This window comes from Carassius gibelio, chromosome A20, assembly GCF_023724105.1.
Source record: "Carassius gibelio isolate Cgi1373 ecotype wild population from Czech Republic chromosome A20, carGib1.2-hapl.c, whole genome shotgun sequence".
Taxonomy (NCBI): Eukaryota; Metazoa; Chordata; class Actinopteri; order Cypriniformes; family Cyprinidae; genus Carassius; species Carassius gibelio.
Window position 1 is genome coordinate 25,499,464 of NC_068390.1, and position 15,426 is coordinate 25,514,889.

At 36.7% G+C, this 15,426-nt stretch overlaps 1 protein-coding gene and 1 long non-coding RNA gene across 3 annotated transcripts; one reads left to right on the top strand and one right to left on the bottom strand.

The window, feature by feature from the left end:
- The first annotated feature begins 243 nt into the window (after positions 1–243).
- LOC127938075 (phosphatidate phosphatase LPIN1-like) lies at positions 244–15,163 on the top strand. 2 transcript variants are annotated; one of them, XM_052534478.1, is made up of 20 exons: positions 244–411; positions 2,244–2,444; positions 2,544–2,639; positions 3,465–3,679; positions 3,994–4,080; positions 4,269–4,383; positions 4,517–4,784; positions 4,871–4,964; positions 6,181–6,341; positions 6,484–6,577; positions 6,667–6,736; positions 8,048–8,140; positions 8,236–8,291; positions 8,373–8,508; positions 10,785–10,933; positions 11,012–11,098; positions 11,181–11,333; positions 12,052–12,166; positions 12,292–12,395; positions 13,992–15,162. In XM_052534478.1, exons 2-20 carry the CDS (start codon positions 2,253–2,255, stop codon positions 14,146–14,148), a joined length of 2,442 nt encoding a protein of 813 aa, XP_052390438.1. In that variant the 5' UTR covers positions 244–411; positions 2,244–2,252; the 3' UTR covers positions 14,149–15,162. The 2 variants fall into 2 exon arrangements, with proteins under 2 accessions (XP_052390438.1, XP_052390439.1); XM_052534479.1 differs by lacking the exon at positions 244–411 and having other exon boundaries at positions 2,307–2,444; positions 2,548–2,639; positions 13,992–15,163.
- Positions 5,742–14,121, bottom strand: LOC127938076 (uncharacterized). The gene is made up of 3 exons (XR_008148622.1): positions 13,984–14,121; positions 7,897–8,263; positions 5,742–6,313 (listed from the first exon to the last, which is right to left on the bottom strand). It is a non-coding gene; the product is annotated as an uncharacterized LOC127938076 (long non-coding RNA).
- Positions 15,164–15,426: the final 263 nt, after the last annotated feature.

The window sequence follows — 15,426 nt, forward strand, 5'->3', positions numbered from 1 at the left end:
TAATGTATTTCAACTTGCCTATGCATTTAATCTTTCTACATGTAAAATGTTAAAAACAGCAGACACTGAACGTCAGTGAAAGCGGCTCACTGATTGGACAAGAGGATCACCTTAGTAGAGCCACTCGGGACGATGAGAACTGCGCGCTGATTGGTCAGCACAGTCGTCTCACAGCCGCAACTATGTGTCATGAAAGCTGTGCGCTGATTGGACAAAAGAATCAATTCACAGCTTTCACTCAGCAGCGGGTACCTGCAAGAGCGGCTAATTTCTTTGATGTTTTTTTTTTTGGTGTACGTGACGTCACATCGTCCGCTGACGAGACGCAAAATATGACAGCGAGAGTATGAATGTATGAATATTTCTGTTTGTCCTTCACTCCTCAACACCATTAGCTGAGCGAAGCTAGAGGTGAGAGAGACTTTATTTACGAACATACATCTACCTAACGTTAGTATAAACCACTACAGCAAGCTATTGATGATGGTTTGGGATGTGAAATGAAATTGTGTTGTTGATATTCTTAAATGACATGTGTAAAAAATGTTTTCGTATTTATTCTGATTGCATAACTCATATAATGACAGCTGTTGATGAGTCACTTTCAAAGCTGATATTTTGTCCTGTTCATATCATAAGTGTTCATATCTGTCCTTAATCTTTTAGTCTTTTTCTAAGTGTCCGATTATTTGATATCTGAGTCAGAAAAAAAATAGTATGCTACAATATAACATTTTATAATTTATTTATTAATATTAAATAAGACATTAATAGAAATAAATTATAAAAAATATTATAAATTATACTTTTATATATTAGATTATATATTATAATTATTAATTAATGCATATTATATTATAATTTTACATTATTATGTACGCTTAATATTATTATGCTAATTTTAAAATAATATAGTTATAATATAATTTTATGTTGTTAACGATTACATTTTAATTACTGAATACAAATAACTCAAATATATTCTGACAGATTGTCTCTTTCTCTTTCATTTTTGCATTGACTCCACTTAAAGCTTAATGCTTCAATAAGAAACCGATGGCTTCGTAGCCCTCCTCTCTGGATATTTCTGGATTCATCTGTTCTCTTAACTCAGTTAGCATGTCTGGGGCTGACATTATTAACTTATGGAGGAATATGACACTAGGAGGTGTACAGCAGTGATAATATCACATGAGCACATTGACATTGTGTATGTAAGTACAGGACAGATTCTGAAATCTGATCCTGAGGTGTTTGACAGACGGGTGGTCTTAAATAGGGTCTATAAACATGTATGTTATGGTCAGATCATTAACCTTCAGCTGAGGACTGAATGTTTCTTATTGCCCAGACAGTATTTGATAAAAGCATCATGTCTGTTTGATCAAGTGTAGAAGTTACGTGACAGAATTCCTGCTTGTAGTCTGATATACTGTCATGACCTTCGCTAGAGATTATGACAGAAAATCAATAATTAATTTGCCGTTGTTATGAATTAGAATTTAATGTCCTTCATTATACAATGCTTAATATACTCGATTATTTCAAAGCAAAGTGTGTAATTTCTGCACCACTATTGGCAAATTTACCAAACGTAATTGAAAAAATAGCGAGATTTTCTGTAGGAATTGTAAGTGATGCCCATACAAAAGTTGCAACCACAAAGCTGAAGTGTAGCGAGTGCCTTTTAGAGTTTTGTTGTGTGGCTGCTAGGACGTTTTGGTTGGTTGTGTGCTTTTTCTTGTCAAAAACATTCACTTTCTAGTTTCTATGATATGCTGTTCTCTCTGAAAGCAATAGATCACCCCAAAATGACAATTTCCTCACCCTCAGGCCATCCGAGATGCACATAGATGAGTTTGTTTCTTCATAGGAAAAGATTTGGAGAAATTTAGCATTACACAATTTTCTTACCAATGGATGCTCTGCAGTGAATGGGTGCCGTCAGAATGAGAGTCCAAACAGCTGATGAAAACATCACAGTAATCCACAACCAATCCACACCGCTCCAGTCCATCAGTTAATGTCTCAAAAAGTGAAAAGCTGAGTGTTTGAAAATGAACAAATCCATCGTTAAGAAACATCAAAAGTTCAAACCATTGCCAAAATACAAGTGTCATTCTGACGGCACCCATTCACATTGGTGAGCAAGTGATGGACTGCTAAATTACTCCATAAATGTTCCATAGAGTTCATACTGACCATACTCCATAAATGACGTCTCTCATCTGTTCTCCATTTAGACTCAGACCATGAATTACGTGGGTCAGCTGGCGGGGCAGGTGTTTGTGCAGGTGAAGGAGCTCTACAGAGGTCTGAATCCTGCCACTCTGTCCGGCTGCATAGATGTCATTGTTGTCCGGCAGCCAGATGGAGCTCTGATCTGCTCTCCATTTCACGTACGCTTCGGAAAAATGGGTGTCCTGAGATCACGAGAGAAAGTGGTGAGTGATACACTTCTGATATGACTTCTGACCTCTCTATGACATCCGGTTGATCTAGAATGTATTGACTTCTCTTCTCTCTCTCTCTCTGTCGATCAGGTAGACATTGAGATCAATGGGGAACCTGTGGATTTGCACATGAAGCTGGGCGAGAACGGAGAAGCTTTCTTTGTCGAGGAGACAGAAGCAGATCCGGTGCAGAACATGCAATCCCTCACATTATGACCAATTTTCATGCTAGTTTCCTTTCCAAAACTTTGGTCACACTAAAAATGTGCTCCATTCACTTCTATTCATATTAAGCACTGGAGACCAGAGAACGCAAGCTCAAGTTTGGTGACCTCTGACCTATGAATTGACATAGCGCAAAGATATTTGAACTGTAAAGGATATAAACATAACAGATCTCGATTAAATAAATGTAAAGCTGCATGGAAGTCTGAAGTATTTTCAAATGCTCAAAGCCTACTCTGATCCTGCTGTCATCTTGATCCAGTTTTCTGAAACAGATTCTGAACACAATGTAATACTTTTAGAATTTATGTTTTCAAAACATTCTAAGCTCTTAAATTCTAAAAAGAACAGTGCCATATTCTAGAACAGCACAGTGATGTTAGAACATAGAACAGCATTTTGGAACAGAATAGTATACTTAAACAGATTCGTTTTCTGAATGGGATCATATTGAAAGGAATACAGGAAGTAAATTGAGGCCTCTGTGAATCTGACATTCTTTGAGAAAAGAAAAGAAAAGAAAGAAGATGTTTTGTTTATAAGAATCAGACTTTGTGGTGCTAAGATCAGCTGAGTGAATGAACATCCTCTTTTTATTCCCACAGAGTCTTATTTTCCTCAGTTTTGTTGTAATTTAACACTGCAGCTTACTACACCACATTTTATATTTACTCAATAAAGTTACCTGACCCCATTTAGAGCCTAAACAAACGTCGTACTAATGTCTGATGATAGTACAAACTGTAAGTCTCATGTTCTTGACTTTCCCTTTTTGATTCCTTACAGGAAGTGATTCCATCTTACCTGGCCACTTCTCCCATTCCGTCTGACGGGGGGCTACTGATGGGCTCCAGCCGCGAGAATGCAGCGATGAAGAAGAGGAGGAAGAGGAGAAGGAAGTGCAGAGTGGAGGATGTGAAGGTGGAGAAGAGTGTGGAGTTCTCAGAGGAAGAACTGTTCAACATTGACATCAATGACAGCGACGAGCCCGATCAGAACAGGTCAGCTGATCTGTTTAAGCCATTTCAGAGCAAATACATACATATTAAAATAGCTGATAGTGTTTTGTCATAAATGACTCTAATATTATTTCTGAAAGATCATGTGACACTGACGACTGGAGTTATGATGCTTAAAAATTCAGCTTTGATCACATAAATTACATTTTAAAATATATTCATATAGAAAACAGTTATTTAAACTTGTATTTTGATCAAATAAATGCAGCCTAGGTGAGCACAAAAGACTTCTTTTAAAAACATTTTTGAACTATATTGCTCAACATAGGTATCTTCTTATGTATCTATGTGTGTAGAGACCTGATGAATGGAGGTTCATCCACTGAAAACACACAAAACACAATTCATGCTCGTTCAGATGGAGAGTGGAGTCCTGTTCACAGGTGGTGTACAAATACACAGACTTGCTCACACGCACCACTATTCAACAATTTTTCTGCTAAAATATTGCCAAAAAATTTCTGTCAGTGCTCTCCCTGCAATTTGTTTTAGCTTTATTAGCACAGTATTAATGAGTTTTGCATATAAATATCTAGTTTGTGCAATAAAGGAACCTGTTTTTTCTCTCCAGTCCTAATGTGTCTCGTCCGTGCACACCTAAAAGTGACTCTGAGCTTCTTAGTAAAGATCAGCTGGAGGATTCGGCAATGTTGTGGTCCTGGGGGGAGTTACCGCAAGCTGCCACGGTCAGAGTTATCCTAAAAAACAACTCACTGACACATTAATCCATCTAACAGCAACTATAACATCCATGTGATTCGAAATACCCCTCATATATTAAACTCATACTTTCTCCATAACAAAATTATGTATTTACAGCCATCGTTTCTGTCAACGAAACCAGATGTCATGCCTGCGTGTCCACTGTCAATCCTGGTCTCTGACAACACACATTTCAGAGTCATCCCTGAGATGGCAACCCATGGCCATAACAGAAACCGGACATTAGATTCTGATGGCCAATCAAACAGAGCCAAAGAGCAGGATGTGACACCAGCGGCTTGGGTGATGTCAGAGGTTGAGGAGGGCGGAGCAAAGGCTGGACCCCGCCCACAAAACAAGACTGATTCCCCTCCTAAAAGAAAAGGTTATTGTGCATTGTTTTTTTGGTTAAAAATTCAGCTTGTTTTTGTGCATTATGTAATTCATAGTGATGCATGTGTTCTCTTGCAGATAAGAAAAGCCGGCATCTGGGTTCTGATGGCGTGTACTTGGATGATATAAAAGATCTGGAGCCAGAAGTGGCGGCACTTTACTTCCCTAAAAGGTGTGTTATCATAATGTCACCTCTCTTTAAAGCTGCCCTAACTCTGTAAAGAATGAACAAGGAAATAATAGTATGAAAAATCTCATTTTCAGAATTTAATTATTTTATGAGGTAAATCTAAGATCAACATTAATATTTGGTCTGTATGAAGAATTTCAGTCAGGTTTCAGGCCCCACCATAGCACAGAAACTGCATTTGTTAAAATTACAAATGACTTGCTTCTTGCATCAGATCAAGGCTGCATCTCATGTTTTAGTTTCAATTGATCTTAGTGCTTCTAGTTTTAATTGATCTTAGTGCTGCATTCGACGCCATAAATCATGACATACTCATAGATCGATTACAAAACTATACAGGTATTCAAGGGCAGGCTCTAAGATGGTTTAGATCCTACCTGTCCAATCGCTACCATTTTGTTTATTTAAATTGGGAGTCATCTCATTTATTATCAGTAAAATATGGTGTGCCATGAGGATCTGTCCTAGGTCCTCTTCAATTTTGTATTGATTTGTATTGTAAAAAGCGCTATGCAAATAAACTTGAATTGAAAATTGAATTGAATTTCAAAACGAACTCTTACTGAAGCAACTTAGGTTAACTTGAATATACATAAATCATTTTTTAGAAAAATCATAGTAAAATGAGGGTATCAAATATCATGTATTAGGCTTTTGAGGAATGTTTATTTGAGTATCTTGAACCTTCTGACAAAATATTTGTAGAGATAGAAAAAAAGGTTTTCTATCATATTTGATACATCAGGCTGTCATGGATTACATAGTATGATATAGTAAGAATATGAAGCTCATACTTGAGGAGTAAATTAAATAAATTAGGCTATATTCTGAGCACCACTGAGGAAAAATTTGCTTGGTGCAGATGCTGATACTTACATGATCAAATATTAAGATTACATTTTTATAGTATGTAATGTAAATCAGTAAGATTTTGCTTCAGTCCAATAAGTGAATATTTTGAAATATTGCTAAATATATAAGAGTTATTCGTACATCAGTAAAGAATTTAGAGCAAACTTGCTAAAAAGTATAAACTATCAATCAGACAACAGAAGGCAGTAAAGTTTTGATCACGTTGATCATTTAGAGGGCTTAGAAGTTTGCATATCGAATATGATACAGCAGGCTTCATAGGGTCGAACATCCTAGAATGGCTTAGATCAGCAACATTTAAAGAGGATATTTTGTGTTTTCTCAGTGGTTCAGAGTGTTGTGATGAGAAAAGCGTCCGGTGTGAGACTGTGTCTCCTCAGTCCATGTGTAGCTCGGGAGCCGACAGCGGCGTGGACAGTGAAGACATTCCCTCTATGGCCATCTCTCTGTGTGGAGGACTAACAGAAGAGAGGGAGATCACTAAAGGTGCACAGACCCAATCAGCTCTGCTCATTAATTATGTACAGCAGGACTACATGCTTGAAATGCATTCGTTAAGCATTTGTGTCTGTTACATTCACTGTTTATGCATCATTATTGATTTACTGTCCCTCTATTTATCATTCAGAACATTTCCATCAGAAATCTGTGTCATTTCAGCAGTTTGCTGATAATCCATCCATCATTGATGACCCTAATCTGGTGGTGAAGATCGGCTCTAAGTGAGTTCATGTTACGGTTATCGATTCTCATTTCATTTGTCTTGGACTAAAATAACAGCTGCTATATTTGTTTCCTTTTATCTGAGCAGGTATTATAACTGGAGCACCGCTGCTCCTATTATGTTGGCTATGCAAGCCTTCCAGAAACCATTGTCTAAGGTACACACACACACACACACACACTTACACATCAGTGCTTTCATTTTCATTTTATTTCACTGATTCGAGTCACTCACATTTTGGGGGTCGGTAAGATTTATTTTTTTTAAAGCAAATACTTTTATTTTGGTAAGATGCATTAAAGGGATACTCCACCGTGTTTTCATATTTAACTATACAAAACTTCGTCTTGGCGCAGTAATATCTTCACTAGAGGGAGCGTGGGACGGTGAGAGGATTTTTCACGAGTGAAGATATTACTGCGCCAAGACGAAGTGCTTACAAGCACTTGCCATGGTATTCCGCCATACAATATAGTTATCCATCTTACACGCTTAGAAAAGCGCAACGTTTTGTTTTGTGTTACCATCCTAGGTCGAGTTACACTACGCGAGTAACTGTATTTAAATAGGGAAAACGTGGAGGTGTTTGGTAGCTTCTCTGCTTGGCCCATATTGAATGAATGGGCTAAGCTAAGTGCTTTCAAAGTGTCACCGCACTGAGACGAGAGAGGTATGTATCAACTCGTCTTAGGTAAGGGAAAAACATAGTTTAATATGAAAACACGGAGGAGTATCCCTTTAAAATGATCAAAAGTCACAGTAAAGATATTTATAATAATGTTACAAAAGATTTCTATTTACAAATAAATGCTCTTTTGTTTTAACTTTCTATTCATCGAATAATCTAAAAAAAAATTTTCAAGGTTTACACAAATATATGAAGTAGCACAACTGTTCTCAAAATTGATAATAATAATAAATGTTTCTTGAGCACTAAATCAGCATATTAGAATGATTTCTAAAAAATCATGTGACACTGAAGACTGTAGTAATGATGCTGAAAATTCAACTTTGATTACAGGAATAAATTACACTTTAAAATATATTCAAATAGGAAACACAAACTGTAGTATTTCATGATTTTACTGTTCATATTGTGTTTTTGATCAAATAAATGTAACCTTGGCAAACAAACACAAGACGTTTGTAGTTTGACACCTTTACATATGTAAGATGACTCTGGGATAAAGTTTTCCCATGTGTTTTCTTGTCCTGTGTATCACCTCCCTGTGTGTGTGTGTGTGTGTGTGTGTGTGTTTTAGTTTGCAAGGCTCAGTCATGTGTGTTCTATGCTGGAGTTTGTCTTCTGTCACGTACCTCGTTTCTTTACTTCTTCAGTTCGTTGCACTAGTTTCTATCAATCCTTTTCCCTGCATGAGAGCCCAGCATTTGTTTTATTCTTAGTGGCTTTGGTGTCTGAGAGTTTTTCAGTTGTTGAGCATTACGCCTGTGCGCATGTCCCTCACAGGCCACCATAGAGAGACTTATGAAGGAGAAAATGCCCAGAAATCAAGGAAGATGGTGGTTTTCATGGCGAGGAAGAACAAACAGCTCTAAACCGGTACTCAAACATGTACACCTCATCACCATGGGCTTTGTTTCAAGGGTTTGTGACTTTATGTGAAGTCCCTATAGGTGAGTCCTTTGTGTTTGCAGGATTTAGTCTCAGGCGGTTCATCATGTCCTGCAGGAGATGAGACCATCAAGAACAGGTTCATATCTGACAGAATAATGTCATCTGAATTATTGCAGTCTGTAATCATTCATATGCCTGATCAAAAATGTGTTTACAGGCGGAAAGACGAATCCTCCTCCAGCGAGGAAGACTTAACTGCAAAACAAAGCCCTGTCCTTGTCAACTTAGACCCCGCCCCTGCAGGAGGGGGCGTGTCCTATCAGAAAACACTTCGCCTCTCTTCAGAACAACTGGTAAGAATATTGAATTTAATTAAGAAACATTTACAATCTTAATCTTAATTTATTAGATAAACCTGGAACAGATTTGATGCCAGACTGAATACTAGTAAAACCTAATTTAATTAAAGCACCAAAAAGTAATATTTAGCAAAATATTTAATTATAAAACAAATGCTCTGGAATCCCATACAGAACTTGAATCAGTGACTCATTCAAATGAACCAGCTCACTAGAATGATTCAGATTGTACAAAAATACGTACGAGAAGAGGCAAGGATGCATTAAAGTCAAAATCATAAGTGACAGTCAGCGCTTTAAGTGGGCCGGTACACACCGGTACCATAGACTGTAAAAATACCGGCACTTCCAAATATAGCTCTTGAGCGTACTGCCACTTCTCCTTGCACCCAGAACGTGCTTTTAGCGTTTGGTACATTCATTTGGACATCTGTTTTAATAGAGGTTTTAATCCTTTGTCTGCGCTGCCGCTTTTCAGAACGCCCTTCACAATGCACGCTTTCTAATTCTTCCTAGTTTAGAGTATGAAGCGTGAATCTTTTGAGTCAGTTCGGGAGTTCAGAGAGGGTTCGCGAATCATTTGAGTCAGATCGGGAGTTCGGAGCGGGTTCGCAAATCATTTGAGTCAGTTCGGAAGTTCGTAGCGGGTTCGCGAATCATTTGAGTCAGTTTGGGGATCGCGAATCATTTGAGTAAGTTTTGGAGTTCGGAGCCAGGGGGCAAGGAAGTCGACCGGAAGTTGAAGTCGGGTGGGGGCTGCCATCTTGTAGCAGAACTTCACTTGCGTTAGCATTCCCATTGACTCCCATTCATTTTGGCGTCCCTTTGACAGCGAATAACTTTACATCTGAGGCGTTTAAAGACTCGGTTTGTCCATTATTTATTTCTAAAGATACACGACAATGTATAAAGGGCTCCATTACCTTCTATGTTACATTATGGCCCTGTATAAACAGTTTTTGTAAAAAATAGGCTAACGATTGCGTCATAACCACTAGTTTCTCTGTCGCATTACCGTACAGACAGGAGGAGAAGCTCGCAGGCAATTAACTTAATATGGCGTACTGGCGTTACATTTTAAAATACTATACAAAATAATTAATCAGAATACTTCTGCTCATTCACGACAAAGAACTCCCCGCTCAAGCTCGCCATCTCTGCAAGATTAACGATGGCAGTTCGCACGCACAGCTACTAGAACATTTACATCTGTCAGACAGGTTGCTGACGTCGTCAAGCTTCGTTTGAGTCTGCGCGTCAGAAACTGAAGTGCTAAAAAATGCTAAAAATGGTCTTCACTTGTCTCAATTGAGTTCCAATGGGGTCGCTGTGTCCATTTCTTTTACTGTCTATGTTCGGAGCGGGTTCGCGAATCATTGAGTCAATTTGGGGATCGCGAATCATTTGAATCAGTTCGGGAGTTCGGAGCGGGATCGCGAATCATTTGAATCAGTTCGGGAGTTCGGAGCGGGATCGCGAATCATTTGAATCAGTTCGGGAGTTCGGAGCGGGTTTCGCGAATAATTTGAGTCAATTTGAATGCAGTAGCTCTTTCTAAGGGTATTTTTTCAAAATCCTTTTGCACATTTTATTTATGTTCAGTAGTTCTTTCTAGCTCAAGCAAATCCACAAACTAATAAAAGGATTTATTATTAAGGTCACCTGTTGACTGCTGTATATAAAACCCCTTCAATATAGTAATAATAGTAATAATATTTTTTGGCTATAATAGAGTACCGGCACCTCTTTTGGGCCACTCAAAGCACTGGTGACAGTAAAAACATTTATAATATTACTAAAGATTTCTATTTTAAATAAATTCTGGTCTTTTTAATTTTATATTCATCAAAGAATCCTGAATTTGTGTGCACAAAAATACTAAGCAGCACAACTGTTTTCAACAGTCACAGTAAGATAGTACTAAGATAGTTTCTTGAACAGCAAATATTCAGTATATTAGAATGATTTCTGAAGGATTATGTGACACTGAAGACTGGAGTAATGATGCTGAAAATTCAGCATTGCATCACAGGAATAAATTACTTTTTAAAATATATTCAAATAGAAAATAGTTATTTGAAATGGTAATAATATTTCAGAATATTACTGTATTTTTGATCAAATAAATGCAACTTTGGTACACATTAGAGAATTTTGAATGGCAGTTTATATAGCTGCAAAAGATGCTTGTAATCCACCAGTTCGCTAGAATGATTCAGTTTCCAAAACTACCTGTGAGAGAAGTGTCTCTGATTGTTTGTCTGCTGTAGGTCAGTCTGCAGCTAAAGGACGGTCCTAATGACGTGGTGTTTAGTGTGACGACTCAGTATCAGGGCACGTGTCGCTGTGAGGGAATCATCTACCTGTGGAACTGGGATGATAAAATCATCATATCAGACATCGACGGCACAATCACCAGGTACATCATCGCAAACATAATCGTAACCTTAAGCAATAATATATCTTTTCGTGTAACGTTGTTGATCTTCTTTCACAGGTCAGATAAGCTAGGGCACATTCTGCCCACGCTGGGTAAAGACTGGACCCATCAGGGCATCGCAAGCCTGTATCACAGCATCAGCCAGTAAGAGGCCACACACGCTTTCTCTGATTCTCTGATAGGTCAGCAGGATGAGGAGTGAAATGCACCTGTGTATGTTTCATAGGAATGGTTATAAGTTTCTGTATTGCTCTGCGAGGGCGATCGGTATGGCTGACATGACGCGGGGTTACCTGCACTGGGTCAATGAGAGAGGAACCATGTTACCCCAGGGACCCGTTTTACTGAGTCCCAGCAGCCTGCTATCAGCACTGCACAGGTGATTACTCTCACACAAACACGCTGAGAAAAAAAAAGGATTGTAGCTGTAGGATTTTCTTTGATACTAAATAAATTACAAATAAATTTCACAAATAATCACAAGAAAATATCAAGTGACACATTGAATTAAATGTGAATTTTTGAAGCAGGAAGACTGAAATAGTAGTTTCTTGTAAAATGTTTATTTACTACTTGCAGTGCGCACTCACACACACAGATTTAATTAACTATTAGTGCAGTCAAATGATTAATCAATTAAACATAACATTTTACTTAAATATTTAAATGCATGTGTTTTTTTATTCATATATACACATAATAAATATACACAGTACACACAAATAAATTATGTAAATACATTTTTTATTTTGGATGCCATTAATCGTTTGACAGCACTATATATCTGAAGGCATCTCGTGGCCTTCTATTGCTTTTATATTAACCCAGATTTTCATGTAATCAATTCAAAATAAAATAGCACAAACTGATTTAAAAGAATTTGAGTTACATGATTTATTTTTGAGATTCTATAGATATGTTCTGCATGGATATACAGAATTGATTTTATTCTTTATGTTAAAAACTCTAAAGTTACCCTAGTATTTGGACCCAAATAAAGGATTTAATGCATAACAACTTTGACTGACGTTATAAAGTGTCAAAAAAGTAAATATAGTAAAACAAGTAGATACACGCCATCTCTTTCTGTTTTTCAGGGAGGTAATCGAGAAGAGGCCGGAGAAGTTTAAGGTGGCGTGTTTGACAGACATTAAGAATCTGTTCTTCCCAAACACTGAACCCTTCTACGCAGCGTTTGGGAACAGAAACACTGTGAGTGAACGCAGAGAGACGATGAGATTGCAAGAAATGCAGTAGAATATTGGCCTAATAAAGATGCCTGGAGGAGATCTGTGCGATGTGTAGCTTTGTAATCACCCTGTCTGTTGCGTCTGTAGGATGTGTTTTCCTATAAGGAAGTTGGTGTTCCCTTAAACAGAATCTTCACTGTCAATCCTAAAGGAGAACTGATCCAGGAACATGCAAAGACCAACATCTCATCGTGAGTATGAACTATTGAGTGACCAGTGTTGGGGAAGCGCCTCTGAAACTGTAGTTTGTCCAGCTACAAGCTACTCATAATGTCTAGTTCAACTACACACAAGCTACCTTTCTGAAAAAAAGAAGAATTAAAATTGTTAGCTGTTAATTTTGTTAGTAAGCTTTTAATATATACTATATACTAAGCATTGGGGCTCTCAAAATGTTTATTTTTCAGTCAAACCCCTTAGAAATAAAATATTTACTTGAAATACCCTGAGATATAAGCTAATGTTTAAATAATTTAATGACACTGAATCACAAATTCACGGTTCTCTTGTGATATTTGTATGACATGCAAGAAAACATGTTTGTTTTTTCTATTCTTCTTTGTTTTTATTTTCAAAATATTTAGTTTATTTTGAAATTATTATCATTAGTATATACTATAACTATAAAAATGAAGACATAAATATAATACTTAAAATATAAAAGTAAAAAAATAATATTTGAAAATTATAGCATTAAGTTATAGTACTAATGATTCTTCATTTTAATTCCTTTTAACATTTTAAACCCTCAAACTTTTACTTTGGAGAAATACTAATCCAATTCTGATTTCTGTCTGATTGTAAATAAAGAGAATCTAGCACAAATTGCATTGCCAGAAAATCTGAAGACAGGAAATTAATCAGGGGCACGGTTTTTTAAATGGTTCATTTAAATTAAGTTTCCAGAATAAAATTCTCACTAGGAGCCTGTTTACATTTGACAGATTTGATTCTATTAGATCAAACTCTGATGTATTTTCTTTGTAAATAAAATTTGTTAAATAAAAATACCACCATATGACCATACATACAGCGAATGCATTTATCCCAGAATGCACACACATGATTTTGATGTTTAGTAAGTTCCAGTGCTTTAGGGGGCCCAAAAGAGGTGCCGGTACTCTATTATAGCCAAAGTATATATATATATATTTTCTGTTTTTTTTTTTGATGACTCCCCTCATCCCCTGAGGTAACAACAACTATATTGAAGGGGTTTTATATACAGCGATATATTTGCGATCCCCAAACTGACTCAATGATTCTCGAACCCGCTCCGAACTCCCGAACTGACTCAAATGATTCGCGATCCCCAAACTGACTCAAATGATTCGCGAACCCGCTCCGAACTAGGAAGAATTAGGAAGCGTGCATTGTGTGAAGGGCGTTCTGGCAAAGGATTAAAACCTTTATTAAAGCAGATGTCCAAATGAAAGTACTGGTACGCTAAAAACATGTTCTGGGCGCACGGAGAGGTGGCGGTAAGCTCAAGAGCTATATTTGGAAGTGCCATACTACAAGTGTAAACACAGCCTAACATCTATCTATCTATCTAGTCTGTTCTTATGCTTTATATCATAAGTAGCACTCACTGAACCACTAGCATTCCTGAAAAGATTATATTGTTTAGAAAAGAGCTGAACTGTCGTCATGCTACTGATAAATGTAGTTAAGTCTGTTGTGTTGCTACTTTAAGTTAGTTACTCTTGCAGTTACCACTGCTACTGATTGTGTGTTCGTAAACACTTGATATGAATGAGTGTGTCAGCTGTGCTTTACCTGTGCAGGTACGTGCGTCTAGGTGAGGTGGTGGATCATGTTTTTCCGCTCCTGAAGCGCAGAGGTTCTTGTGATTTCCCCTGCAGTGACACCTTCAGCCAGTTCACCTTCTGGAGAGAACAGCTCCCCCTCTTGGATGGACAGATAGTGAACACCAGTCACTGAACAGCTGCGCTGATCCACACACAACATCACGTGTGGACGGACAGACGCTTGCATAAACTGAACACAGAATTAAATCTGTGCGATTATATGAAAATCACACATAATATACATGTGTGCATCTGGAATTCAGAAAAAAATTGCACTTTATTTCAAAGAAGTCTTCACATGTCACTTGTGATTTAGAGTATATTGTTAGTTGATTTGTAAAAATTAGCTCAGATCTTGGATATATTTTTCAGTTTTCAGTTTTGCTTGTGGCGATCACAAGCTTTTGTTGTGAAAAGCATCTGTTAATATATTAATTTACTGCAAGAACAATCCATCATATCAGGACAGTGAGTTTGTTGATATAGATTTCCACAAATTATCAAAAGAGTCCTGAAACTGAATGTTTCACATAATTTAAAATGCCCAGGCCATATTTCACCACAGAATCAATATTTTACAATTTTCTGACCATCAAACACGTTTATTTGTTATTTTTATTACAATTAGGTTTTACAATTTATTATAAATTAAGTTTAAATTTCCATAAATACAATTCATTTTCTTTATGCAAAATATTACCAAAAAATATATTTTTCAGAGATGTAGCCTACTCATTCATTCTCAAGGACATTTTTGTTGGAGTACTAAGTAATATTACTTCTATCATATCACTGCCTTATTCTGATATTCCTGCACTTTACGTTACTGAAGAAATACATGCGGCCATATTTTCTTATGAACTGATAATCATTTCCCTATTTGGATTTATTCCATTTATTCCTAAATAGGGGTTCAGTGGGTTTTAATGATTTATGATATACTGCCATGATATAACTAGTGTTGTTTTTTTGTGTGTGTGTGCCTTTTTTTGATTTTCAGTCAGTAGTTTTAAAGAATGATATGATTGTATTGATGGAGGTTTCTGATTTTTTTTTATATTCTTTCAGTGAAAGAGCAGTAGATCAGAATCTTAGTTGGAAATGTATCAGTTTTGCTCTTCAATAAAACATGACATTAAATATACTGTCATTCTCATTTAACGCTTCAGTTATTTAATTTATACATAGTGGAAAATGTTTATCACTTTTCAGTCGATACAGGTGCTAAAATTCTTCACCATAATTTGAGAATGACTTAAAACACAATCTATGCTCTGCCAAAAGAAATAGTTTTAAAGCTCACCAATGGTCCAATAATTTTATTAATTGTAATTTTAATAAAAACAAATGTTACTGTAATATTTGGCATTTTATTAAACTCTGTTAAATGTGATAATCTTTGACACATTGT